Here is a 25,124-nt window from a genome sequence, read left to right as displayed (position 1 = left end):
GCAAATCTTTTCAAGTAAAAGTTGAGAAGTGTATTCAACATTTATGATCAATGATGGCATGATCAGGAATATGTTTAAATATACACTGTATATTTCTGTGATACAGACAACATGGGATACAGCAAAGGTAAAGTAATATGTTTCTGTAACCCTTTAAGCCATAAAGTCACGTGGCAAGGCCACAGATAAATAGTAGTCTGGAACTTTGACTCACATGTGTGATGAAAATTTACCATCCTGTCTACACAGGACAGACTGGAACTGCGTTGCCAGCAAAACACAAAATATGCATAGCCTTATTGAGTTTCTCATGAGATTTTTAACTGTGTGATGCCCGGAACATTGAAAAAAGGAAAAGATTGTTTGTATAAGTTAGCAGAAATGCTACAAACAATTAAGGCAAACCATGATTTACAAAAACACATATACAAAGAATGAAAACATCATGTTCCCTTTCGATTTGAAGATGACCACCAACCAATACTTTTGCAATATGCCTACTTTAGGTAGATATTCGCTGAGCATTTTATGTCAGAGCTACCAATCGGCCCCTCAGTGGACTGACATCCTCGGTCCTGTCTGCAAAGGGAATAACTAGTCGCTCCGCAGAGCTCACTTCCTCTTTTGCTTCTCACTACAGTAAGGTACACGTCACTAACCTGATTGTGTTTTGAAAGAGCTCCTCTGAGTTGACTGCAGTTTTCTTGCATTCATGCTGAGAGCTGGCTTGCCGCTCTCGTGGAATCAGTGGCTCCATTTGTCTTTCTTATGGATCTGCTTCGCTTGTGTTGCAGGTCGTCTTTTTTCTTGGCTGTCCGTCGTATGAGTGTGACTGCCTGTGCAGTATTGATGTGTGCGTGTGTTGTCTTTCAGCCGACACCTTCAGGGAGAACACCGTTCCTCCGGCGCTGACCCTGTCTGCACCGGTAGTCGCCCCGGAAGGAGGACCAGGATGCGATTCTGATCGCGCCCTCATGGGAAGGCGGCTCCTTCCTTCAGAAGCAGCCCCTACTTCCCCTGACCATACCTTTGGACCAGTGGTAGAGGAATTGCTGCACCACTCTCACCAAGAACGCAAGGCTCCCCTCCTGTACCCGGATTCCGATCCCCACTGCACTGTGTGATGACCTGAGGTACCGCCTTCAGGCTTCCACGAGAGCTAACAGCCAGGCCTATCCACAACGTCTGGAGGGAGCCGGATGTGGGATTCCAAAACAGCAGTGATCTCGGATAGTAGTCCCAGCGCCACCCCAGGCAGCCCTCACGTGGGTGCTCACTGTTGTAAACAACGATTATGCACACCGTCTCATTCTCCCAGTCTATTTCAGCTAACAAGATTTAAGTTTTTGCAGGTATCAGGCTTTTAAAGACTGTCACTTGTACCTGTGGTGGCTTTGACAGACTCATTGAGAGAAGAAACTGACCCAAGGCTGTCACAGCTACCGTAAGCAGGCTGATCTTTGGGATACAAATTGAACATTTGTAAAACTGCAACACATATTGTAATGACTAATGTATTTTAAAAAAAAATATAAAGTCAGCATAAATATTAAACAAATTGTTAAAACACACTATTCAGAAAAAAAAAAAAAAAAAAATGTTATAATGTAGTCCACATTCCTGTTTATTGTAGTATAGCAGTAGAAACATATTATTAATGAAGGTGTAAGGTCAGGCCGGCATGGTGAAAGTTCCAAACCTCTCATCAGGCAAAAGCATATTTTTTAATTAGCAAAAGTTAAACTGTTATACAAATAAGATTATTATTGTTGAAAGAACATATCACAGGTAAAAATGAGAGAAGTTCAGTACTACCTAACACTGTCAAAATATTGTAATAATTGCACTTGCAATTGTGTTTTAAAGAATATAAAACCAGCAGTGGCGGTTGGTCAACAGTGTTCGCATGTTCACTGAACCCCCAGCATTTTTGTAAATTAATTGTGCTTTGCATCGTCTGGGTGACATGAATTTCATTTCCCCCACTCATGTGACACTGGCACATCAACAATGCAGCTCATCCCATCCGTTTAATAGACTGAAGACGGGCTGTGTTTGCTCAGAAATGCGAACACGTAAACTCACTGTGCACATGCGCAGTATCAACCAGCTATGAGCCAGGACTGGTTATGATTGGTTTAAAAAGGTCTGGATTTAGCGCAGCCTGGTAGCGAACACGGCAACCAGGCAATCAGTGTGCATGTGTCAAGATAACCAAGGCTAAATACAAACTGCACAAAACTTTGTCTCTCAGTCTTGCATAGTGCTGCTTTGCAAAATGACAGAACATGTTTAAGCTGTTTCCATATTGCTATTCTAATTATTCTAAAAGTATCTAAAGTCTAATTATTCTTGTCCATCTTTGTCTATCTTTATTTTCACATTTGATTTCACATTCCACATACATTGTTGTTTTCATAGTTTCAATTTGCCTTTATTTCGCGCCATTATCCCGTTTTCTCCCGAGGCTGCTGCTCTTAAGTAGTGCTTCTTCCCATGTTCGGCACTTTTGCTGTTAATTTACCAAGTACCGACTACTACCTGTTTAGCATAATCAGTTATTAAATATAGCATACAGTATGTGTATTTTATTTTTATAATATTTTATATAGTTTTTCTGAGTCAGGTCTTTTTTTCTTTATTTAACATTTTTTTCTATACGTTTTTAAATATTAGATCATGTCTTTTCTGCCACTACTGGCTGTTTAAGAAAATCGGTTAATAAATACATCTAAAATCCTGTCGATCCGTGTCAGGTTTATTTCTTCTTAATTATCTACCGCTTCCTGAAAGTACATTTTTTAAATCTACTTGTTGATTACATTTGTTTTTTTCATTGAATGGCCTTAATTAGGACCTCCAGTTAAGGTTTTATTGTTTTCTGTTCTTGAGTTGGATTGGATTAAATTTAAGTCATATTTATATAATATTTAAATATTATTATTATTATTATTATTATTATTATTTTATTATTATTATTATTATTATTATTATTATTATTATAATTAATAATAATAATAATAATAATAATTTTAATGAACTTGGATTTAGGGACACCTTAAACTTGAATACATTTCATGTGTTTTTTATTTAATATATATTGCCAGGTTTTAATATTCTAAGAATGCAATACATGAATACAGTAGAATTAGGAAGTGCAGAAACTCCAAATCAGCCCTCCCATAAAATTAGTGCAGGACGAGTATACACTCGAACATTTAACAATGCCTGGTATAAGCCGAGGCCATGGGGTTGTGCAAGTGAAAGCATGGTCAAGAACTGGAGTTACAGACCTGCAACATCTGTCCTCCAAATCAAAGAAGCATGAGGTTTCTAGAGTTCATAAAACATCTGAAATCTGTCTAGGTATGTTAGGTAGAGTGAACATTGCTGTCCAACTTAGCAGTGCTTACCAAAACACCATAAAGAAGCACAATGAAGTATTGTCTAAAAACCGGCACATACTTACATGCATCATTGAGTGTATAAAGTTCTGTGGAGCTTTTGAATTGGCCCTACGAAGTCATGATGTAACATCATCATCTAATCCTGGTGTATTTCTTGGACTGTAGATTTTTTTTTACAGATTGACCCAGCCATGGAAACACACTTGAAGATGGCCACAGTCTGTAAAGGCACCTCAAAGACTGTTCAAAATGAACTTCTGGCTGCATTTTAGAGGTTTGCAGGAAAAATGTTGTGAAAGAACTGAAACAGACTGATTATGTTGCTATTCAAGTGGACGAAACCAGTGACATTAAAAATATTTCCAAAAGTGTACTAGTTTTTAGGTACATTGTTCCCAAAACTGGACGTGTTGTTGAGCATTTTTTTGGGGGGGTTTGAGTTGAAACATGGAATTGCTGAAGCTATTTCCACTGCTATTATGCAACAGCTAGATGCCATATTTACAGAAGAAAGTGAAAAGGCTAAAATAATTGCACAGAGCTATGATGAAACTAGTGTGATGCATGGCGAGAATGGTGGGGTCCAGAAGCTTGTAAGGGACAAATATCCAAATACACATTATGTCCATTGCTATGCCCATCAACTAAATCTAATAATGGGTCAAGCAGCAAGTCAAGTTTCAGAAGCTCAAATTTTTTTTCAGACTCTGTCTGGTTTTTCAACATTTTTCTCTCGCTCTCCAAAGAAAAGTCTTCCAACTGCTCCTCAAACCAGGTGGAATTTTCATATTCGAGCAGTGAGGACAGTATTTGAATAGCGTGAACATCTGCTAGAGAGAAGCAAATGGTTTTTGCAGTAGCCTCAATGACAGAGTTTCTGTACTTCCTGTACTTGTTCCAAATGATAGTGCTAAAAGTGGATATTTTTTATGGGAAACTAACATCTGTTGATGCTAATGCAGCTGTCACTCAATTTGTTGAAAGCATTCAGGACATCTGAGCATTTGTTGGAACACTAGAATCCAGCCACCCTGAGAACCTGCCACCAATGTGAAAAAGAAGAGGAGGCCCAAATACCACAGAATATTGTGATACAGCTGCCTTGAAAATTTGTGACACCGTACTCTCTCATGCCGAGGAACTGTTTGCCTTCAGAAAGCACCTTATTGCTGCAAAATTGCTGCAGAGTGACCGTTTTGATGAGTATCAGGTAGTTTTCCAGACAATGTACTAGAAGAAACAGTTCAAGCATATCCAATGAACTTGAACTGATGATATATAACAACTTGGACTAAACATTTCCGGAGATTACAAAACTGCTGAAGATAGTTATTACCACTCCAATAACTACAACAGAGGCAGAATGGTGCTTCTCAACACTGAAACGGATACAAGCCTTCTTGAGAAACAGCATGAAGACTTAACAATTAAATGCTTTAGCCATTTTATCAATTGAAAAAGACACAATGACTGACATTCCTGACTTTAATAACAAAGTAATTGAAAAGTTTGCCACGATAAGACATTGCAAACTTTTTGTATCGCTTCCAGCAAGAAACAGATCTACTAGATGCATCTACCACTGAGGTCAGCCCCCTGGACACCACCCTGTCAGCTACATCTGAGGTGTCAACACCCAAAGATTTTGGCCACCAGCCACCACTGAAAACCAGCATAAATAATATTGCAGAAAATTATGAACAGGTTACAAGGATTTGAACTAATAAAACTGAATGTTTTAATGTTAGAAAAAAAAGCTTGTCTGTTTGCCTTTGTTATTAGAGTGTACAAAATCTTAGAAGCTGGTCAGACTTAAAACTAGGACCTCCCCTATCTTTAAATTGATAAGCACTATCGCGTGTGGAAGACTGTAACCTTGGCAAAAGCAGGCATCGGGGGGAACTAAACATAGGTTAAATATTAAAATTAACAAATGAAAAAGTAACACTTTCTAGACAGAACAAATGTTTAAAACTAAAAAAAAAAGCTATGTTATGCGTATCTGATTGTATTGCAACTAAGCACAGACGTTTTCAAAAAGTGTTTTGATTTAAAAAGGAACAAAATGAAATAAACTCTCTGAAGACAAATAATATGTTTGAATTAATTAGAAACACCATATTTGAACTAACAAGTGTTTTTGCCTGTTTGGGGCTTTAATGTAATAAAAATAGTAGTAACAAAAGTCTTAATAATGCTGCTATATTTCTCAATATTAACAAGCCTATAGTCTAATGGATTCACAGCCAAGTTTCTTATTTAGAAACAAAGTAAGCTTGATCTAAAAGTAGTCTAAGCTAAACACAGGTATTCTAGAATAATTCACAGAGAATATAAGTGTAAATGTTTTACTATAACAGAGGAAGTGTTATGTTTCAATGTAAGCCAATGAAGGGAAATAATTTTTTTGACCTCTTCTTGACTGACTTGTAGCAGAGTGGTGCTGGGCATGGAAAGTGCTTGCTGGTAACCAGCAGTTTTGAATCCAAGGCTTTTCTATAATGAGCAAAATTAACTAACCAAATAACTTTTGGTAACAGAATAAGGGAGTATATGGTGTAATGTCCATTCTCTTCATTATATTATAGAAATTAAAGAAAACTTAGCAGCTAAAGTGAGCATTTCATTTAAATTCGATAAGTTGCCAACAGTAAAAGCTCTTATCAGGAAGGTAGCGACTTTAATTGGGATGATGTCTGTGAGCAAAAAATACGGTGTTGCATTTATTTTTTACTGCATTAATAGACAGAAGTATTTATTTACAGGGAAACTGTAGAGTTTAAAAGTGAAATAATTAAAAGTTTGTTTTAGACTCACAGTATAATTCTGGCAGGGCATTAGAACTTCAAAAGATAAGGCTTAGTCTAGGCACCTCAAAACAGGATTTGGTGTTGGCTCTTAAAATCGGGATTTGCCAACCTTGAATGATAATTAAGGTGCTTTAAGAAACACAGGAGTATGTACCTCATTATATTAAGAAATAATGAGAGTTTTGTTATAAAAATTAGGATGTAAGCTTTTTTATTATCTGAAAAGATACTGGTCCGAAGCATCTCTTGAATATGGCCAAAAAATGACTTAAGCTGTGAATTCGGAACAACGCTTAAAATAGAGTTTCATATCAACAAGTAAACAACTAGCCTTGGCAGGTAAACAGGGTGTCTGAAACCTGCTTGTGCAGGAGATTTTTTAGAAACACAGAGAGGTTAGGCTTATCCCAAGCATAGTACAGATAATATGAGACTTAAAAAAGTCTCAAAAATGTAGTACTAGAGGTGCAAAACAATTATATCCCTAAAGTAGACAAATCTAAATGTAAAACTAAATTGCCAAAATGGTTTAATAGATCAATTAAAAAAAATATTCAGCAGAAAAAAGGCACTTTACAGATGATTAAAAAAGGACCAAAAAGAAAGTATGCAGAAAGAGTACACAGAACTGCAAACACAAGTCAAAAGGGAAGTTAGAAAGGCCAAGAGAGAAATAGAAATGAACATTGCTAAGGGAGCTAAAACCAATTCCAAAATGTTTTTCCAATATTACAACAGCAAGCGAACATTCAAAGAGGAGATTAAATGTTTAAGAGATACAAATGGCAAAATCGTAGATGAAGAAAAAAAATAGCAAATATATTAAATGATTACTTTTCACAAGTTTTACAAAGGAAGATACTGACAACATGCCCCACATGTCATCCAGTTCCTATCCAGTTTTAAATAACTTTAGCATAACTGAGGCAGAAGTGTTAAAGGGACTAGGAGCTTTTAAAATAAACAAATCCCCTGGGCCGTTTGAGATCCTCCCAGTAGTACTCAAAGAAATGAAAGAAGTAATTTACAAACCACTAACCAAGATCATGCAGCAGTCTCTTGACACAGGGGTGGTACCGACAGACTGGAAAATTGCAAACGTAATACCGATCCACAAAAAGGGAAACAAAACTGAACCAGGTAACTACAGACCAGTAAGCCTGACTTCTATTATATGCAAACTTATGGAAACTATAATAAGATCCAAAATGGAAAATTACCTATATGGTAACAGGGTCCTGGGAGACAGTCAACATGGTTTTAGGAAAGGGAGATCGTGTCTAACTAACTTGCTCGATTTTTTTAAGGATGCAACATCGATAATGGATAATTGCAAAGCATATGACATGGTTTATTTAGATTTCCAGAAAGCTTTTGACAAAGTCCCGCACAAAAGATTAATTCTCAAACTGAACGCAGTTGGGATTCAAGGAAACACATGTACATGGATTAGGGAGTGGTTAACATGTAGAAAACAGAAAGTACTGATTAGAGGAAAAACCTCAGAATGGAGTGTGGTAACCAGCGGTGTACCACAGGGATCAGTATTAGGTCCTCTGCTATTCCTAATCTACATTAATGATTTAGATTCTGGTATAGTAAGCAAACTTGTTAAATTTGCAGACGACACAAAAGTAGGAGGAGTGGCAAACACTGTTGCAGCAGCAAAGGTCATTCAAAATGATCTAGACAAGATTCAGAACTGGGCAGACACATGGCAAATGACATTTAATAGAGAAAAGTGTAAGGTACTGCATGCAGGAAATAAAAATGTACATTATAAATATCATATGGGAGATACTGAAATTGGAGAAGGAATCTATGAAAAAGACCTAGGAGTTTTTGTTGACTCAGAAATGTCTTCATCTAGACAATGTGGGGAAGCTATAAAAAAGACTAACAAGATGCTCGGATACATTGTGAAAAGTGTTGAATTTAAATCAAGGGAAGTAATGTTAAAACTGTACAATGCACTAGTAAGACCTCCTCTTGAATATTGTGTGCAGTTCTGGTCACCTCGCTATAAAAAAGATATTGCTGCTCTAGAAAGAGTGCAAAGAAGAGCGACCAGAATTATTCCGGGCTTAAAAGGCATGTCATATGCAGACAGGCTAAAATAATTGAATCTGTTCAGTCTTGAACAAAGAAGACTATGTGGCGACCTAATTCAAGCATTCAAAATTCTAAAAGGTATTGACAGTGTCGACCCAAGGGACTTTTTCAGCCTGAAAAAAGAAACAAGGACCAGGGGTCACAAATGGAGATTAGACAAAGGGGCATTCAGAACAGAAAATAGGAGGCACTTTTTTACACAGAGAATTGTGAGGGTCTGGAATCAACTCCCCAGTAATGTTGTTGAAGCTGACACCCTGGGATCCTTCAAGAAGCTGCTTGATGAGATTTTGGGATCAATAAGCTACTAACAACCAAACGAGCAAGATGGGCCGAATGGCCTCCTCTTGTTTGTAATCTTTCTTATGTTCTTATGTTCTTATTATATTTAACATGTTCATTATAGCCTGTATTTAAATAAAAATAGCTGGACTGGCCACTGTATGCTTAGTGGTTTTATTCAATGGCTTATGATAAACCCCTACAGTCTTTGTCCAATACTTTGTTAACACACATTTGGCCCATTGACAACACTCTGAAAAGATAATCTAATATGCTGCTAAGAGGGACATATTTGACCCAGGTTAATATAATCAAATATAGCTGGTGTTACATATTAAAAGCATCTGTATATATATATATATATATATATATATATATATATATATATATATATATATATATATATCTATCTCTCTATCTCTCTCTCTCTCTCTCTCTCTCTCTCTCTCTCTATATCTCTCTCTATATATATATATATATATATATTATATATATATAATATATATATATAAGTGTATATAGTTCACACAAAGATCAAATTAAAAAGAGAAAAAACTATAAAAACTCAGCGGGAAAGCGTACAAAGCACTTTGGGCCATTCGTTGGCTAGTGCACTGCTCGGAGCTCCAGCATATTTATGCACAGGGATGTCTACAGGCGTGTCCGGACCTGCTGACTCTTCGACTCCTCTGCGTGACCAGACTATACCCCAACTCAGGTTGGATGTGTAGGTCATCATCACTTGGAGGTTGTGCATCACTCCATCTTTATTACTTCCCTCAGGTATTTTCAAGTGGTGTACGGCCAGAGGTCATGACCCCATCTACCACCCCATCGCGATTATTTTACAGTTTCTGCAAGACTTGCTAGAGGCAGGTAGGTCCCCCTCTACACTGAAAGTGTACCAGGCAGCTATATCTGCATGCCACTTCCCCATAGACTCAGTATTCGGGAGCCCATATTCTGATGAACAGGTTTCTAAAGGGTGCTCAGCTACTGCGTCCCCCTAGAAGAGATACCCTCCCCGAGTGGAATCTAGCCGTGGTACTGGAGGCTCTCACTAAGGCCCCTTTTGAGCTTATACATTCCATAGAGCTGAAATAACTGTAGGTAGTAGGTACAGGTAGGTAACTGTAGGGGAGAATGTAGTTTGCACATTGATTATATTAGATGAAAGTCTAACAATAAAGTATACAGTTATATTTTATTTAAACAATTTCAGCATCACATACTGCAAACATTGAGCAGAAAACTAAAAATGTCTTTGGGAACTACATTAGGGTTACCAGACACCCCGTGAAAACTGGGACTGTCACAGTCAGAAACAGTAAAACTGGGATTGTCACATTCAGAAACAGTAAAACTGGGATTTTCACAGTCAGAAACAGTAAAATTGTTAATTGCCCTGGTTTTGCTATTGTGTATATATAATTAATATATATAATTTTTTTTAGTAAGTACAAAATGGCATCATTGTGCTCTACAAGTTAATAGCAGAGTAATGTATTAGGTTGTGTTAGCTCCACTTAAAAATAAAATAAACAATGATATGGATTATTTGTTTAATCATTCTCATTATGTGTATAACATGTTTATATGGTAATAGCTGATCTATTTTTTAAATCTGTCTTTTTGTACATTTAACATGTGCTGACTAGATGACAATATAAAAAGAACAGGAGTAATTATTATGATCTGCAAAAAATTAACCTGTTTAATTTCTAAACTATTACTGTGTTATTATATACTATTATTTTAACAGCTTCAGAGTTGGTATGGCGTGAATTGAAGAAAAAAAGTCTCTGTTTTTCACTGGAAACCTGGACAATGTGAGAAACTGAAGTGCTGACAGAAATTCTTCAGAAATTACTTTGTTTAATGCTGACAGTAGACAAACCATTGAGAATTGCATAATCTGCATTATTTTCCTACTGTAGGCATTCAATACATGTATTAATTAAATTAGTGAACTGCTCCCCCAGTGCTTTCTTCCACAGCAATAGGTAATAATCTAAAACATGTTATATTAAAAACCAGACCAATACATCAATAGCTGCCATCTTTCAATATGCCTTGCAGGATATTGTAAACATCTGGTTCACCCACAATATAAACGAGCCGTTCACTTGAAAACTGCATTGTGAACACAAACAAACTCTGACCTGAAGAAATGGAAAAGGACCAAAAAAACTAACCCCATCGCATCCAAACGAACTCGGTCCATTTGCTCACAGATAAGTGCACTGAAGAAAGCACAACTTAAACTGTTTGTCTACTTGACTTTGTATGGTATCATTTTATCTGAATCTTCATTGATTATTTGGAAGTACTGGATGATTAATTTCAGTCAAACTTCCAGAAACATTTTAAAACCTACACATTCTCACAACAGTCTGGGGTGGCAAACACAAATAGTGTGTGACATCTCGAGAGAGCAAAATAACATAAAGGGTATCCAATGCTAAAAGCTGAAATACTGCTGCCCTAGCAGTATACTTGATAATAGTAATGGATACAAATTTGTCCCTTTTAACCAATATCATAGCACAACAGTGAGAAGTGTTGCAATGGAGTACTGCCTAGCTTGAGGCCAGTTTGCTGCATTATTCCATCAAGTTCAGAGCCATGTCCAACTGGAGGTGCAGAAGCTAAAGCTTTTTAAATATGCTGAATTCAGTTTAAACATACCATTGCCATTTCGCTATTAACTGATCATCACCTAAACCATTCTTTGGTGCCAGATAAATCTCACAGAACTCCCAAGATTACATTTTTTAGAAGAATCTCAGCAGAACCCGAATCATTGTCAGCTTTCTTTCTTTCTTTCTTTCTTTTTTTTGAGTATCCTGCACATATGAGGGTTAGCAATAGATTGAAACATGGCAGTTGTTGCACTTGATTATTCATCTGAATCATTTTGCACGCATGATGTTAAGTCAAGTTAAACGTAGTCATTCTAATCGCAGGTGCTCCATATATTCTTTCCTGCTTAGCACATTTTGGAACAGTTACAGTATATACCCTTTTCATTATATCTCTCATTATTTTTTAACTTCTTCAGTCTTCCTAAGTCTTCCTAGAAAAAGTGCCACCAACAGTGCTATGAAACAGAAACGTTATTTGAATCATCATGTTCTCCCAGCAACCAACAACTGTTAAATCTTGTGGTATTTCAACTCATTCTTAAGGTTGCTTAGTAACAACTATGTATTAGAAAACAAATTGAAGCAACAGTGCCTTAGAAAAGGAGATTTTTTCAGATGTCTAGAATGTGACTTGCATCACAATGATTCAGCCATTTGTTTAGCATTTTTTTTTTTTTTTTTTTTTTTTTCACGAAGTGTTTTTAAATAATATACAGGGCAAATTGATATGCGTACACACAAACACTTTCTAATAAAAACACAAGCATGACTCATTTGAAGTCTTGATGATTCCTGAACTAAGCAATTCAACCACTAAAAATATCAATCAAGGGTCCCTGAGTGGCTCATCCAGTTAAAGCGCTGCCCCTGGGAGCGCAGGATGAGTCACACAGCTTGGACATCGCCAGTTTGCGTCAAGGCTGTGCAAAGAGGCTGAACTTTGCCGGGGACCCTGAGGGGGGCATCACATTGGCTCCGACGCTCACGGGATGGGGGATGGGAAACCATCAGGGATTGCTTGGTGTAAAAGCAATTCTGGCTTTAGGCTTGTAAGATCAGAGGATGCTCACACACCCTCAGAACATTTGTGCTGTGTGGGGACTCGCTATATATATATATGTACACACACACATACACACACACACACACACACAATAAAGTTTGAAAGAGTATTTTGTCTGATATAATGAACTCTGGATTCAGCACGTTGCTCCACCGGTGAAATCATGTTAAATTAAAATTAATAGTGCAGAGCAAGTTGCTCTTATTGACTTTTCTTAAATGTCTCATTAAACCTTCAAAAGAAAGCACGCATCAAGTTGGACCCAATTTATAAGCCTTTCTTTCAGCTTCTACACATGATATCAGCCAGAGCAGCTTGCTCCAGGTCTAAACCAGGAATGTGACCTTTAGTGTGGCCAATATTATCGCAACAGATCGACAATTTTATGGAACACAACCACCATGCAAAATGCATTGTTTCACGATTAAAATACTTGATTCTCACATTGTTTCCTATTTCTTATGAATTGAAACATGACTCTAAACAATGAGTTATATCATATTAACCCTTTGCAGTCAATTTATCCAACGCTTGTCAGATGCGTCAGGGCCATTTATTTTCACACGTGCTGTTTATTTTACACACGCTGTTTAATTTTTTTTTTTTTTCTGAGTAAAACAGGTTTAAAAGGCAGTGCATTGCAAAAGGACATCAGTACTGTATCTCCAGCCCAGCCCCACCCCTGGTTCGCAGTACTTTTCACATTCCTCTTTATAGACGTGTGTACTGATAAATCCTCTGCTACTGTATTGCTCAGATATGCTTTATTTCGGCTTCATTTGGCTCCTGTCGGTCTCACTCAGCTTTTTCCGAGAGAAAAAACAAGTAGAGACCTGTGCTTTACATCTTTTTGATGATGTCGGACAGGAAAAATTGTTATGTCAGACCTGGTCTGACATAGGACCGCAAAGGGTTAAGGGTTAGTTTCTATTGATTTATTTACTTAGCTTCAGTTTTGTTAGGGTTAGTATCCTGGATGTAGTCTATTTTTATTTTTCCAAAACAAGATTTGCAGCTGATTATATGGCACTTGAGTGCCCTGTTTTGTTAAAAGATTATAGCCTGTATCTAAGGAAGAAATTTGACAATGCTGTTGGCAGTCTAAAGGGGGCTGGCATAAAGCTGCTTGCAGTATATTAACACATTCTGTGGCCAACAAAGAGCTGAATTTGAAGTGGGGAAAACAACACAATGATACAATGGTGATTAAGTGAGCTGAGGCCTCAGTTCAACAGTGTTCCCATGGGCAATGTTTAAATATATCATTCTTACCCATCACTTGGAACTTGTGGATATATACCCCAAGCCAAGTGACTTTCCTGTGTATTGTAGAGTTCTAATTTTCTAAACTTAACAAGGTACTATGTCATCCTCCAACGCACAACAACTATAGCTCAATAAACAACCAAAAATGTTGTGACAGTGGGACCAGTTGAATAAGTCACTGTGACCCATTTACATGACACTGAATAATCTTTTAGGAGGATGAGTACTCTGTAAACGTAAAAATGATGTTATCTTTATGTCTACAGTATCTAACACAGGACAGCCATACAAAAACCAGAGTGCAAGATTCAGTGCTAGATATGGCCCCAGACTTCCCTTCTGTCTTTATCAGTGCAAACTATTTACAATATATAAATTATAAAAACATGAGAGATCCATAAAATGACATATCAAACTAATCTTTAGAAACTATGGTAAAAGTTAAAGTAAAAATAAATGTACCCTCCGAATGCCCTCCTGGGATTCCTCAACGTTGTTCTCAGCGCTGCTGGTTCGGTTGATCATCTTCCACAACTGGGCGTACATGCTGTCTCTCTCAAAAGGATTCATGCCTTTCGTCCTCACGTGGTCGTACACTGCAGAGTCCAGCACTGTGCCGTACGGAATGTCTGTCTGCTTAGAGAGGTCCTGTAGAGACCTGAGGAGGGATTCCATCAACAGTAAGCATACACAGAACAAGCCAGACAGCCCACCCTTTATATGATATTCAATCATGGTTTATAAAGTTACTGGTCATTGTGCAATAATTCCCTCAGAATTTAAGTTTTAAATTACGGCATATAAAAATGTATGATACATTTAATAGCAAAGCAGTTCAAATCTTTTCCCAGGTTATAGTGCCAAAAAAAAAAGTAAAAAACCTAATTTGTCAGTACCTTATTTTTGCCACTGAAATGTATAGCGTTAGATGCATTAAAGTAAAAGTGGATAGGTATGAAACTTTTATTTTCTTACCTTTGTTTTGTGCACTAAACTGTTTAGCCTCTTACTTGCCATTAAAATCCTTATCTATCACCCTTGCATCCAAACAGCCCATTCTTCTTTACTATGCTTCACAAATTTTGCAGTAAACTGCAGTTTTTTCCCCTGACTATTTCTTGGTGAACCAGTTAGTGTCCTTTGAAGAAACAGTTTCTCAGAGCACAGTACATTCTGTCTAGACCAGAGTGACATGTGGAGCTCTGCAAGAACACATCCACTTTGTCAAACACTGATATAACACTATTGGAGAGTAATCTGTTTAAAGTTTTATTTTGAGTAGCACTTGAGATTGTCATTTGTTTTACAAGCATGTATTTTAAGAACATTACTATGGAGATTATTAGCTAGACATGCAACTAGACTTTATTTTTTTTTTATTTTATTAGATTGTGGCATTTTTTGATTCTCAAATACAAGCTAAAAATAATGCTTCAATTTCTTTTTAAAAATTGTGGTCTATGACTTTATATGATTTCCTTAAGTGGTTTATTGTGTGAAATATATTATTTTGCAATAAATTGCTATTTGCGGTTTACAAAATCATATGCACACACACACATATATATATATATATATATATATATATATATATATATATATATATATATATATATATATATATACTATCTAGAGTCTCATTATCAGTGGGGTAGTTTTCAAAATGTTTCGCATTGTTTCGCAGGGCGACGTGACATTACCAGCACAGGTATGTTTCAGTCAGAAAGCAACTTTACAGTTACCGCTAGCAGTTCCCAGGATTGAATGAGAACAACATTCATGATTTATTTTTTTCTGTGCTGCTAGAGGTAGCACTGAAATTACCACACTGCTATTTTTCTTAACTGTTTAGTGAGGATAATATGTCAAAGGTAATTCTTGTTGGCCCTGCCCAGTCCCCCGAGGTTCTCAGGCTGAGCATGTGTTTACATTGCATGTATTATAGTTTTAATGTTCAAACTGTATCCAAAAAAGAAATGCAATCATTGGAGTAAGGGAAGACTTGCACGCAATGATGATAATTATTTTTTTTTTTTGTTAAACTATCAGGCTTACATATATTTATGGAAGCCCATTTCTGCCACTAAAAAAAAAAAAAAAAAGCTATGGGTGTGATTCTGCTTTATTAAAAACCTCATTATTTTAAATTACTAGAAAATATTTTGAAAATGTTTTTATAAACAGGGTATGACACACCCATTCAGTCAGTATATAACCTACTTAGAAATATGTGACTATTAAATTGAACTGACCCCTGAAATATACAGTGACCATAAAAAGTCTACATCCCCTTTCAAAATGTTCACCTTTTGTTGCCTTATAGCCTGGAATTAAAATGCATTTATATATATATATATATATATATATATATATATATATATATATATATATATATATATATATATATATATATATTCATTTATCTACACATCCTACCCAACAACTTCCAAATGAAAACAATATTCTAGAAATTTGTAGAAAATTAATTAAAAATAAAAACTGAAATAGCTTGGCTGGATAAGTGCCCACCTGCCTTGTAATAGCAATCCTAAATTAGCTCAGGTGTAACCAATCTCCTTCAAAATCACACATCAAGTTAAGTGGCCTCCAGCTGTGTTAAATTGTAGGGTAATGCATTTCAAAGCAAAGACTCAACCATGAGCACCAAGGCGATTTCAAAAGAACTCCGGGACAAAGTTGTTGAAAGGCACAGATCAGGGGATTGGTATAAAAAAATACCAAAGGCCTTGAATATCCCTTGAAGCACGGTCAAGACGATTATTAAGAAGTGGAAGGTGTATTGCACCACCAAGACCCTGCCTAGATCAGGACGTTTCTCCAAACTGGATGACCGAGCAAGGAGACTGATCAGAGAGGATACCAAGAGGCCAATGGCAACTTTCCAAGAGCTACAGGCTTTTATGGCCAAGACTGGTCAAAGTGTGCAAGTGACAACAATATCCCAAGCACCCAACAAATCTGGCCTGTGTGGTAAGGTGGAAAGAAGGAAGCCATTACTCAAGAAAGCCCACTTTGAATCCTGTTTGAAGTATGCAAATAAAACACTCAGGAGACTCTGTAGCCATGCGGCAAAATGTTTTGTGGGCTGACGAAACTGAAATGTAACTTTTTGGCCTAAATGCAAAGCGTTATGTTTGGTGCAAACCCAACAGCACATCACTCAAAGAACACCATCCCTACTGTGAAGCATGGTGGTGGCAGCATCATGTTATGGGGATGTCAGCAGGGCCTGGGGCACTTGTCAGGACAGAAGGGAAAATGAATGGAGCAAAGTACAGAGAAGTCCTTGACGAAAACCTGCTGCCCTCTGCAAGAAAACTGAAACTAGGACAGAAGTTCACCTTTCAAGCATGACAACAACCCAAAGCACACAGCCAAAGCTACACTGAAGTGGCTAAGGAACAAAAAAGTAAATGTCCTTGAGTGGCCCAGTCAGAGACCCAACCTAAATCCAATCAAAAATTTGTGGCATGACATCCCCAAAGAACTTGACAGAGCTTGAACAGTTTTGTAAAGAAGAATGGTCAAATATTGCCAAATCTAGGTGTGCAAAGTTGGTAGAGACCTAACCCAACACTCACAGCTGTAATTGCTGCCAAATGTTCTTCCACCAAGTATAAGTGAAAACTTATCCAATTATGATCTTTCAGTTTTGTATTTTTAATATATAATTTTTTTCCCCTTAACCATGTGGAGTATGGTGTATCGATAAGAGGAAAAAAAATCCTCATTTAAATGTATGAAACTCTGAGGCATTGACACAACAAAATGTGAAAAAAGTTTAAGGGGCTGTAGACTTTCTATAGGAACTATATAAAATTCAAACTGCTAAGAATGTTGTTTTTGTTTTATTTTTAAATTGCAACTTTAAATGTCAGTGAGGGAAAAGTACGAAACAAGAAAAAATACAGCATGCATAATATATGCACATTTTAGTAAAAACAGAGATGAAATGTGAAACTTTCTTGGTCAATCATGAAATTTTTGTTTTAACCGTTGGACTTTGGTATGGTTCGGTACGTTTGATGTGAACAACAAAGTGTGAACAACAAAGTCTGCTTGGGAAATTAATCATACAGAGTCCACCTAAAGAGGTGGTCTCAGTCCATTTGTAAACGCACGGAGTCTGGTTCGTTTGCTAAACCTCAATGTGAAAAATTGCTGGACTCTGTCCTTTTGCACATAGGAAACAAATTATACAAGGTAATCTGACAAGGAAGTAAACATTGTGTGTGTAGTTTAGTTCATATTCTGAGGAAACAAGTAAAGCAAAAAACTCCCAAAGACATTTTTAACTACATTAGGGTTACTTACCAGACATCCCGTGAAAACTGGGTTTGTCACAGTTTCAGCCTTATTTGTTGTCTAGGTCAGAAAACAGTAAAATTGTTCATCGTCCTGGTTTTGCTATTGTATTTTTTTATTATTGTTATTAAGTACAAAACTGCATCAGTGTGTTCTAAAAGTTAATAGCAGAGTAACATAATAGGTTATGTTAGCACCATTCAAAAATAAAATAAACAATTATGTGGATTATTTGTTTAATCATTCTGATTATCTGCATATGTTTTAATGGTAATAGTTGGTCTATTTTTAAAATCTGTTTTTTTTTGTACATTTCACATGTGTTGACTAGATGACAGTATAAAGAAAATAATGAATTATTATGATCTGCAATAAATTAACCTGTTTAATTTCTAAACTAGTATTGTGTTATTTTATATACTGTTATTTTAATGGATTCAGGAGTTGCTACGCCGTAAATGAATTGAAGAAAAAAAAAAACTCCTAGTTTTTTACCGCGGAAATCTGGACAGTGGGAGAAAGCTCTGACACTAAAATCAAATCTGAACTGGACAAAACTCACAAAAATAGTAAAATATACTCAGTCTTTTCTTAAATTACTTTGTTTAATTCAGACTAGGAGAATTATGCAGAATTGCATAACCTGCATTAATGTCTTACTGTAGGCATTCAATACCATATTCATTCAATTAGAGAAGTGCACCCCAGTGCTTTCTTCCACAGTGATATGTAAGGCTCTAAAATATGCTTGTGGCAGGGCAGGGCCCTGCCTGTAAATATTGTTTTGTGGTGTTTTGGTGGTGGTTGGCAGGGATGGGGTTAATTTCCGATCCCTGCCAAAATACATGTGAGAATGTGGCTGGAGCTGATTGAATAATTGATAAATAGGCTCCAGCCACATGGTATAAAAAAGGGAGAACAATCCTTTGTTTGGTGGAGGGGATTTGGGAGTGAAGAAGTTTGTTACTCTGTGTTTGGGATAAGAGTCAGTGAAGGCACTGCCCAGCCTGAACAGTTCTGTAAAACTTTTGTTTTGGCCCTTGAGCTGGTTATTTTTGTTTCTGTTATTGTGTTTGTGACTTGTTTTTGTTAAACCTTTTATTTTGCTCTGTGAGCAGTGTTTCAACTGTGTTAGACTTTTTAATTTATTTTTGTTGATTAAACTGCACAGCCGCGCTTACACTGCAGCTTCCTTGTCTCCTTGCCTGCTGATACCACCTGGGCCCACAACGCTATCCTGTCACAATGCTATATTAAAAACCAGAGCAATACATCAATAGCTGCCATCTTGCAACATGCCTTGCAGGATATTGTAAACATTCCTTGACACACACCATATAAACAAAACAGTTTGCCTGAAAACTGCATTGTGAACACAAATGGTCTCAGTCCTGAAAGAAATGGAAAAGGACCAAAAAAAACTACTTTAGTTCACATCCAAATGAACGGCCTCTTTGCTTGCAGACAAGTGTGAACAGAAAGTACACTGATACATTGTTTCAAACTGACCGAACCAGAATGAGTCCGTTTGAAACGGACCCTGTGTGAATGCAGACTTAAAAGCTGTTACGTGGTATAGCAGACAATCACAGCTTATAACTAAATCTTATGGTAAGTCATTTTCCAAATGTATACTAATCAGACCTAATTATAACACCAGTATATGCCATTACCAGTTAAGTAAGTTGTTTTTAAACACCCTAAACAGAACTAACGATCTCAAAGTACGCCACATTTATTTTTAAATACTGTACAGTACATGGTGTTCATGTTTAATAAACTGGATAATACAAGCAAGATAAGTGGTTGCTAGCCTGTCTTTAGTGACATATAAACAGGATTCTTAACAATTCTCAAAAAAACATCCAATTAGTAGATTGTGCTTTTACAGTGCTGTGTTTAAAAATCTTTGAAGGATTTTCTTGGCAGAGTAAAATGAGCACAACCATCTTTAAAATGAAGAAGCCCTCAGGTTTGGATTTTATGGCATAATTATTGCTAAAATGACCTAAAAAAAATGTGTACACATTTGTAAAATATATAATTGGTGCCTTGGAGCATTGGAATAGTTAATTGGTAGTCATATTACTACTTAATATAGAAGTTTGCTGGATTGCAGGGTCAATTAACCATCACTGCTAGACATCTCAGATATGATTTTCAGAGTTATGAATGGGATTCAAAATGATACAAAACAAATCCTTCATCTAATTAGGATTAACATGTTTATATTTAAATATGTTACCAACTTTTATATTAACTTAGCTGGTGTTTAAGGATATGGTTATTGTATTTACATGTTTAAAACAGCCAAACTCAAATTAATTTCAATTGAATTTCATGGGAGTAACTTCTGAATACCTTATGTTTTCTATTTATTTTCTAATGAACTGTCAAATGATACAGATTTTATAATGGCCAAATATTCATAATGGTTTCAATTGAAACACTAGTAATAACAGCTTGATGTTAGCAAGGAACACATCAGACTTACCAATAACAGCATTGAACCTACATTTACGTATGACTAATTTTATACCGTACTGTACTGAACTGCATTTATTTAATTGTGCTGATTTGTATCAACTAATATTTAAAGTACATTTTTACATAGAAAATAAGCATTTATCTAAGTTTCAAATACAGTAAAAGTATACATAAGTGTAATAACTGCACTATGAAACACAAATTGCACAAGTCCTAAGATGAGTAGTCATTTTGCTATAGGCCCCCCACCCCAGACCCTGATTTTTCCCCCCAGCCGATCTACATGACATTAAGTCTTCCGCGTTTTGACCCACCCCAGACACATAATATATTCACTTATAAAGATGGTCTAAATTTTCTTCACAAGCAAATAAAATACGTTTTTGAAATCATTCTTTTTAATCTAACCCGCCAGAATGAAGTTGGCGACAGTGGCTATGTGATGTAATTGCTCAAGCTCATAGTCTCAAGGCATCGCCGACATTCATTCATTTTGATTGATAGTTCATCATTGTCCAGTGATTATATCGAGAACACAGAACAGCATTGCACTGTATTGTTTCTATAATATAATATTATTGCTATCATGATGAGTCAAAAGGAAATATCGAATGTTTGCCAAAGCAGATGGAAAACGGAATATATTAAACACAGCGAAACAAGAAAGATTATTAATATTGCTGATACCCCGGTATAATTATTTAAACAAGCTCTAAAGAAAAGGTACCATAGATTTGAAAACGAGATTTAAGCTCATGTGTGGGTCTGCGTTGTGTGTTCAGGTTTGGTACTGGAATGCACAGGAGCTCTATAATGTCTTTTTCACAGTGGATCAGCGGAAAATGATATTTATATTAAGGTTGTAGACTACATTATTAGATACACTCTGGTTGAAATGTACTGTTCTAATGACTGAATTAAAATGTTAAATTTAAATATGCATTCATATGGAAATAAATGGCGGCAATGTTACACATGAAAATCAATGGATTTATTTTTCTAACATATCTTCGCCATATGCACATGTTGGTATTAGTGCGGCAAATGAAAGGTTCTTTTTGTGCATGCAAAGGATCCAAACATACCTGCGTATACACTACTGGAGACTGAGTGATATTATGGTTATTGCGAGCTAACTTGACAAGCAAAAACATTAGACTTACAAATACAGGCTGGTGTTGATAAATTTGCCAAGATGAAAGGGAGAGGCCACCTTGTTTTATTTTAGTTTATTTGTGATTATCTGCGTAAACATGTTATTTAAAACATTACTACATATTTCTACTTTTGACATTCACAGGAATTTGGTGCTTGTTTAGCACGTTATGTTCATTGGTTTATATTTGATACAAAGTGTAATTCTGTGTGGAAAGCAGGTGAAATGTATCAAACTTAGCTCAAGGTTTTTCTCAGTATGAATTAAATCTGGGGAGATGGCATTCAAATATACACTCTAAAATAAAGAGTTAAACTGCGTTCTTACCCTGGCTCTTTTTGTAAAGCCCATGCATGAAATTATTTTTTTTTCAGTGACCTGAGAGTAGTCTAATATCCCTAACTGCAACTGTGAAACAATACAAACATGATGTTGTACAGATATTTGTTTAATGTAGCCATAGTTACATGTGAGACTCTGAGACCAAGTGGAAGAAGATTCTATGGTCTGATGAGAACAAAATAGAGCTTTTTGGTCTCAACGCTTAGCGCTATGTTTGGTGCAAGCCTAACACAACACATCATCCTGAAAACAACATCCCTACTGTGAAGCATGGTGGTGGAAGCATCATGCTATGGGGATGCTTCTCTGTGTCAGGACCTGGAAAGTTTGTGAAGATAGAGGGCAGAATGGATGCAGCAAAGTATAGAGAAATCCTGGAGGAAAACCTGCTGAAGTCTGCAAGAGACCTGGGACTTGGGAGAAGATTCATCTTCCAGCAGGACAATGACCCCAAACATACAGCCAAAGCCACACTGGAGTGGCTTAAAAACAAAAAGATCAATGTCCTGGAGTGGCCCAGTCAAAGCCCAGACCTCAATCCAATTAAGAATATGTGGAGAGTTGAAAATTGCTGTCCATCAAAGGTCCCCATCCAACTTGACGGAGCTTGAGCAATTTTGCAAAGAAGAATGGGCAAAAATTGTAGTGTCCAGATGTGCAAAGCTGGTAGAGACTTATCCAAATAGACTCATGGCTGTAATTGCTGCGAAAGGTGCCTCTACCAAATATTGACTGAAGGGGGTGAATACTTATGCAATCAATTATTTTCTGTTTTGTATTTGTAATTAATTTCGAACAATTTGTAGATTGTATTTTTCACTTTGACATTATGGACTTTTTTTGTGTTGATCAGTGGCAAAAACTCTTGCTTAAATCCCTTTTGATTACATGTTATAACACAATAAAATGTGGAAAAGTCCAAGGGCGGTGACTACTTTTGAAGCCACTGTATTTGGGACAGAGAATTGTTCTGAAATGACGCCTCTGATTAACTTAGTGGGGGTTTTTTTGGGTTTTTTTGGTATGACGGGACAGATAATATTGTTTTAATTGCTTAATGTTTGATTCTTGACTTCAGATATAGGTTTTAAACATGTTGTTTTTAATATTTAATTTGTATTACTGTTGAAGGGCTTTTAGAGGTGCAACAGCATAAACGGTGCTACATAAATTGTTGCTAGGCAAAATCAATTCATGATACAAGTTTGCATTGATGACAACCTCCAACTGAACACATACAAACGTAACAGTGTTGTATTCCTGCCTGGTCTCTCTTTAAAAATCTATCCACTTTTACACAAGACAATGCAATTTATTTTGGTTTGATTAATACATTCTTCTATTGCTGAGATCCAAAAAAACCCCCCCAAAAACTTTATATTATTAATATTCACCACCACACCTGATTTTTTCAATATTTGTCATTTTCATTTCCAGCATTTTGTCTACATTTGTTATCTATCATGTTTACTGTACATGGTTTCAGCTATTTTACAGTGTATACAGTATATGCTCTTAAAATGTGAATTAGTGTGCCACTGGCCTAATTGTAAATGTTACTGTATTTATAATTAAAACGTGTGAAATGTAGCACCATTGTTTAGTTCTGGGACATTCTGTGTAGTATGCAAAGATGTGTTTTGCAAAATTATTAATGTATGCTTTTGAGTTCTAATCAATTATATGTACAATGCTTATTTTGGTGAATTAAGTTTTGGTATACATTACATTTTTATTGTCTTTTTCTAATGATTTTATTCTTGTCTTTCAAAGCACTTTCCAGTCTTGAATATTTAATGAAGTGATTTTTTAAAATAAACATCCTTTGCTGCTGTTTTGCATTATTTAAAGATATTTTTCCAAAATGTTTTATGTGAAGGGGAAAAAGGTGTGACAGATGGCTAATCTTTATACTTACAAATCAAGAGGAAATTGTACATTGATTGTCAGTTCATACAGTATAGCTCCTCAAAGTGGCGGTAAAGAAACATTTCTTCAGGACTGGGTGGTAATAATAGGCAAATAAATAGGTCCCTATATGTGCAATATAGAACATTGTAGAACAGCGGTTCTCAATCTGTGGCCTGCCGACCAGTGGCCCACCAGCTCCCTTCAGCAGGTCCGTGGAAAGGTTACATAATTATGTAAAAGGAAGCAGCAGTATAGTTCCCATTGCAAACCTTAAACTCAGCTACTGAAGCAGAAAGAATATGCATACATGTAGAACAGCTCCAAGTTTAAAAAAAAAAAAAAAATGATCTAAACTCTGCCATATATAGTTTTGTAATGTCTAAAATGTATTCTTTACTAGAGAGTTTTCATGTATTGCTCTCATGTGCACTCAACACAGCAGCTTATAAAGTAAGTTAAGCTTCGTGCCTTCAACCAGTAAAGCTGTACGTTAACGCAACACACCACACAAGCCCTGAAGTGTTATCCTGCTTATAAATTGATACAATAAAAAAAGTTTTTATTTTAAAAAAATAAAAAATTATATACCGAGCATCAAAAGAAACTTCTTATAACACAATTATGTTAACAAAAAAAAACAAAAGGTAAATGGACATTGATGAAATGTTTCTGGTTTCTTTTTAATCACTCGATCATTCATCCTTGACCATGACACGCTTCAGTGACTATGACTGAAGCATATGCGCTTAATCACCTAATTAGTGAGACAGTTGATTGGACACTGGATATGGAGTGATTTCAGTTGTTGAATTGCAAGCTTGAATAAAAGCAATAAAGGAAATGAGAGAAAAAAAAACAATATGCCACGTCTGCGAAGAGAGCAGCGCCTTCGTGCAATGGGTATGTTGGAGGCTGGACTAGGGTAGAGCGTACTGTGGCTCATCATCTTGGGTGCTCACAGGCAGCAATTTCAAACCTGGTGAGACAGTATAACCAGACACACTCTTTGTCAATGGCAGGCCACGAACCGGGAGACCAAGAGTCACAACACCTGCCCAAGACTGACAGATCACTTTGCAGCACCTTCGTGATGTCAGCACAATAAAAAGTCACTGCACCTGCTCTAAAACAGAGTTTGTCTTTTTTCAATCACATCTAGTGAATTTTATCCAAATATAAGTGATACATTTCTTTTGATGCTCAAATGTAAGGAGAATAACTGCTTTGGAGAATAACAGTCCCTCAAACAAGGTTCTATTTGTTGTAAACATTAAACTGGAGGTTTTCAACATTTCTACTTATTGTAATTAATTAAAA

General features: G+C 36.3%; 1 protein-coding gene across 1 annotated transcript in view; it reads right to left on the bottom strand.

The window, feature by feature from the left end:
• The window catches only part of LOC121298802 (glutamate receptor ionotropic, delta-2), a 611,129-nt gene that overhangs the window by 68,559 nt on the left and 517,446 nt on the right, over positions 1 to 25,124 (bottom strand). The window contains exon 13 of the mRNA XM_041226028.1: positions 14,048 to 14,243. Coding sequence (XP_041081962.1) covers positions 14,048 to 14,243 — 196 coding nt within the window. The remainder of the gene's footprint in view (positions 1 to 14,047; positions 14,244 to 25,124) is intronic.

The sequence above is a fragment of the Polyodon spathula genome, chromosome 2 (assembly GCF_017654505.1).
Source record: "Polyodon spathula isolate WHYD16114869_AA chromosome 2, ASM1765450v1, whole genome shotgun sequence".
Lineage (NCBI taxonomy): Eukaryota > Metazoa > Chordata > Actinopteri > Acipenseriformes > Polyodontidae > Polyodon > Polyodon spathula.
This window is presented reverse-complemented; position numbering and strand designations above follow the sequence as displayed.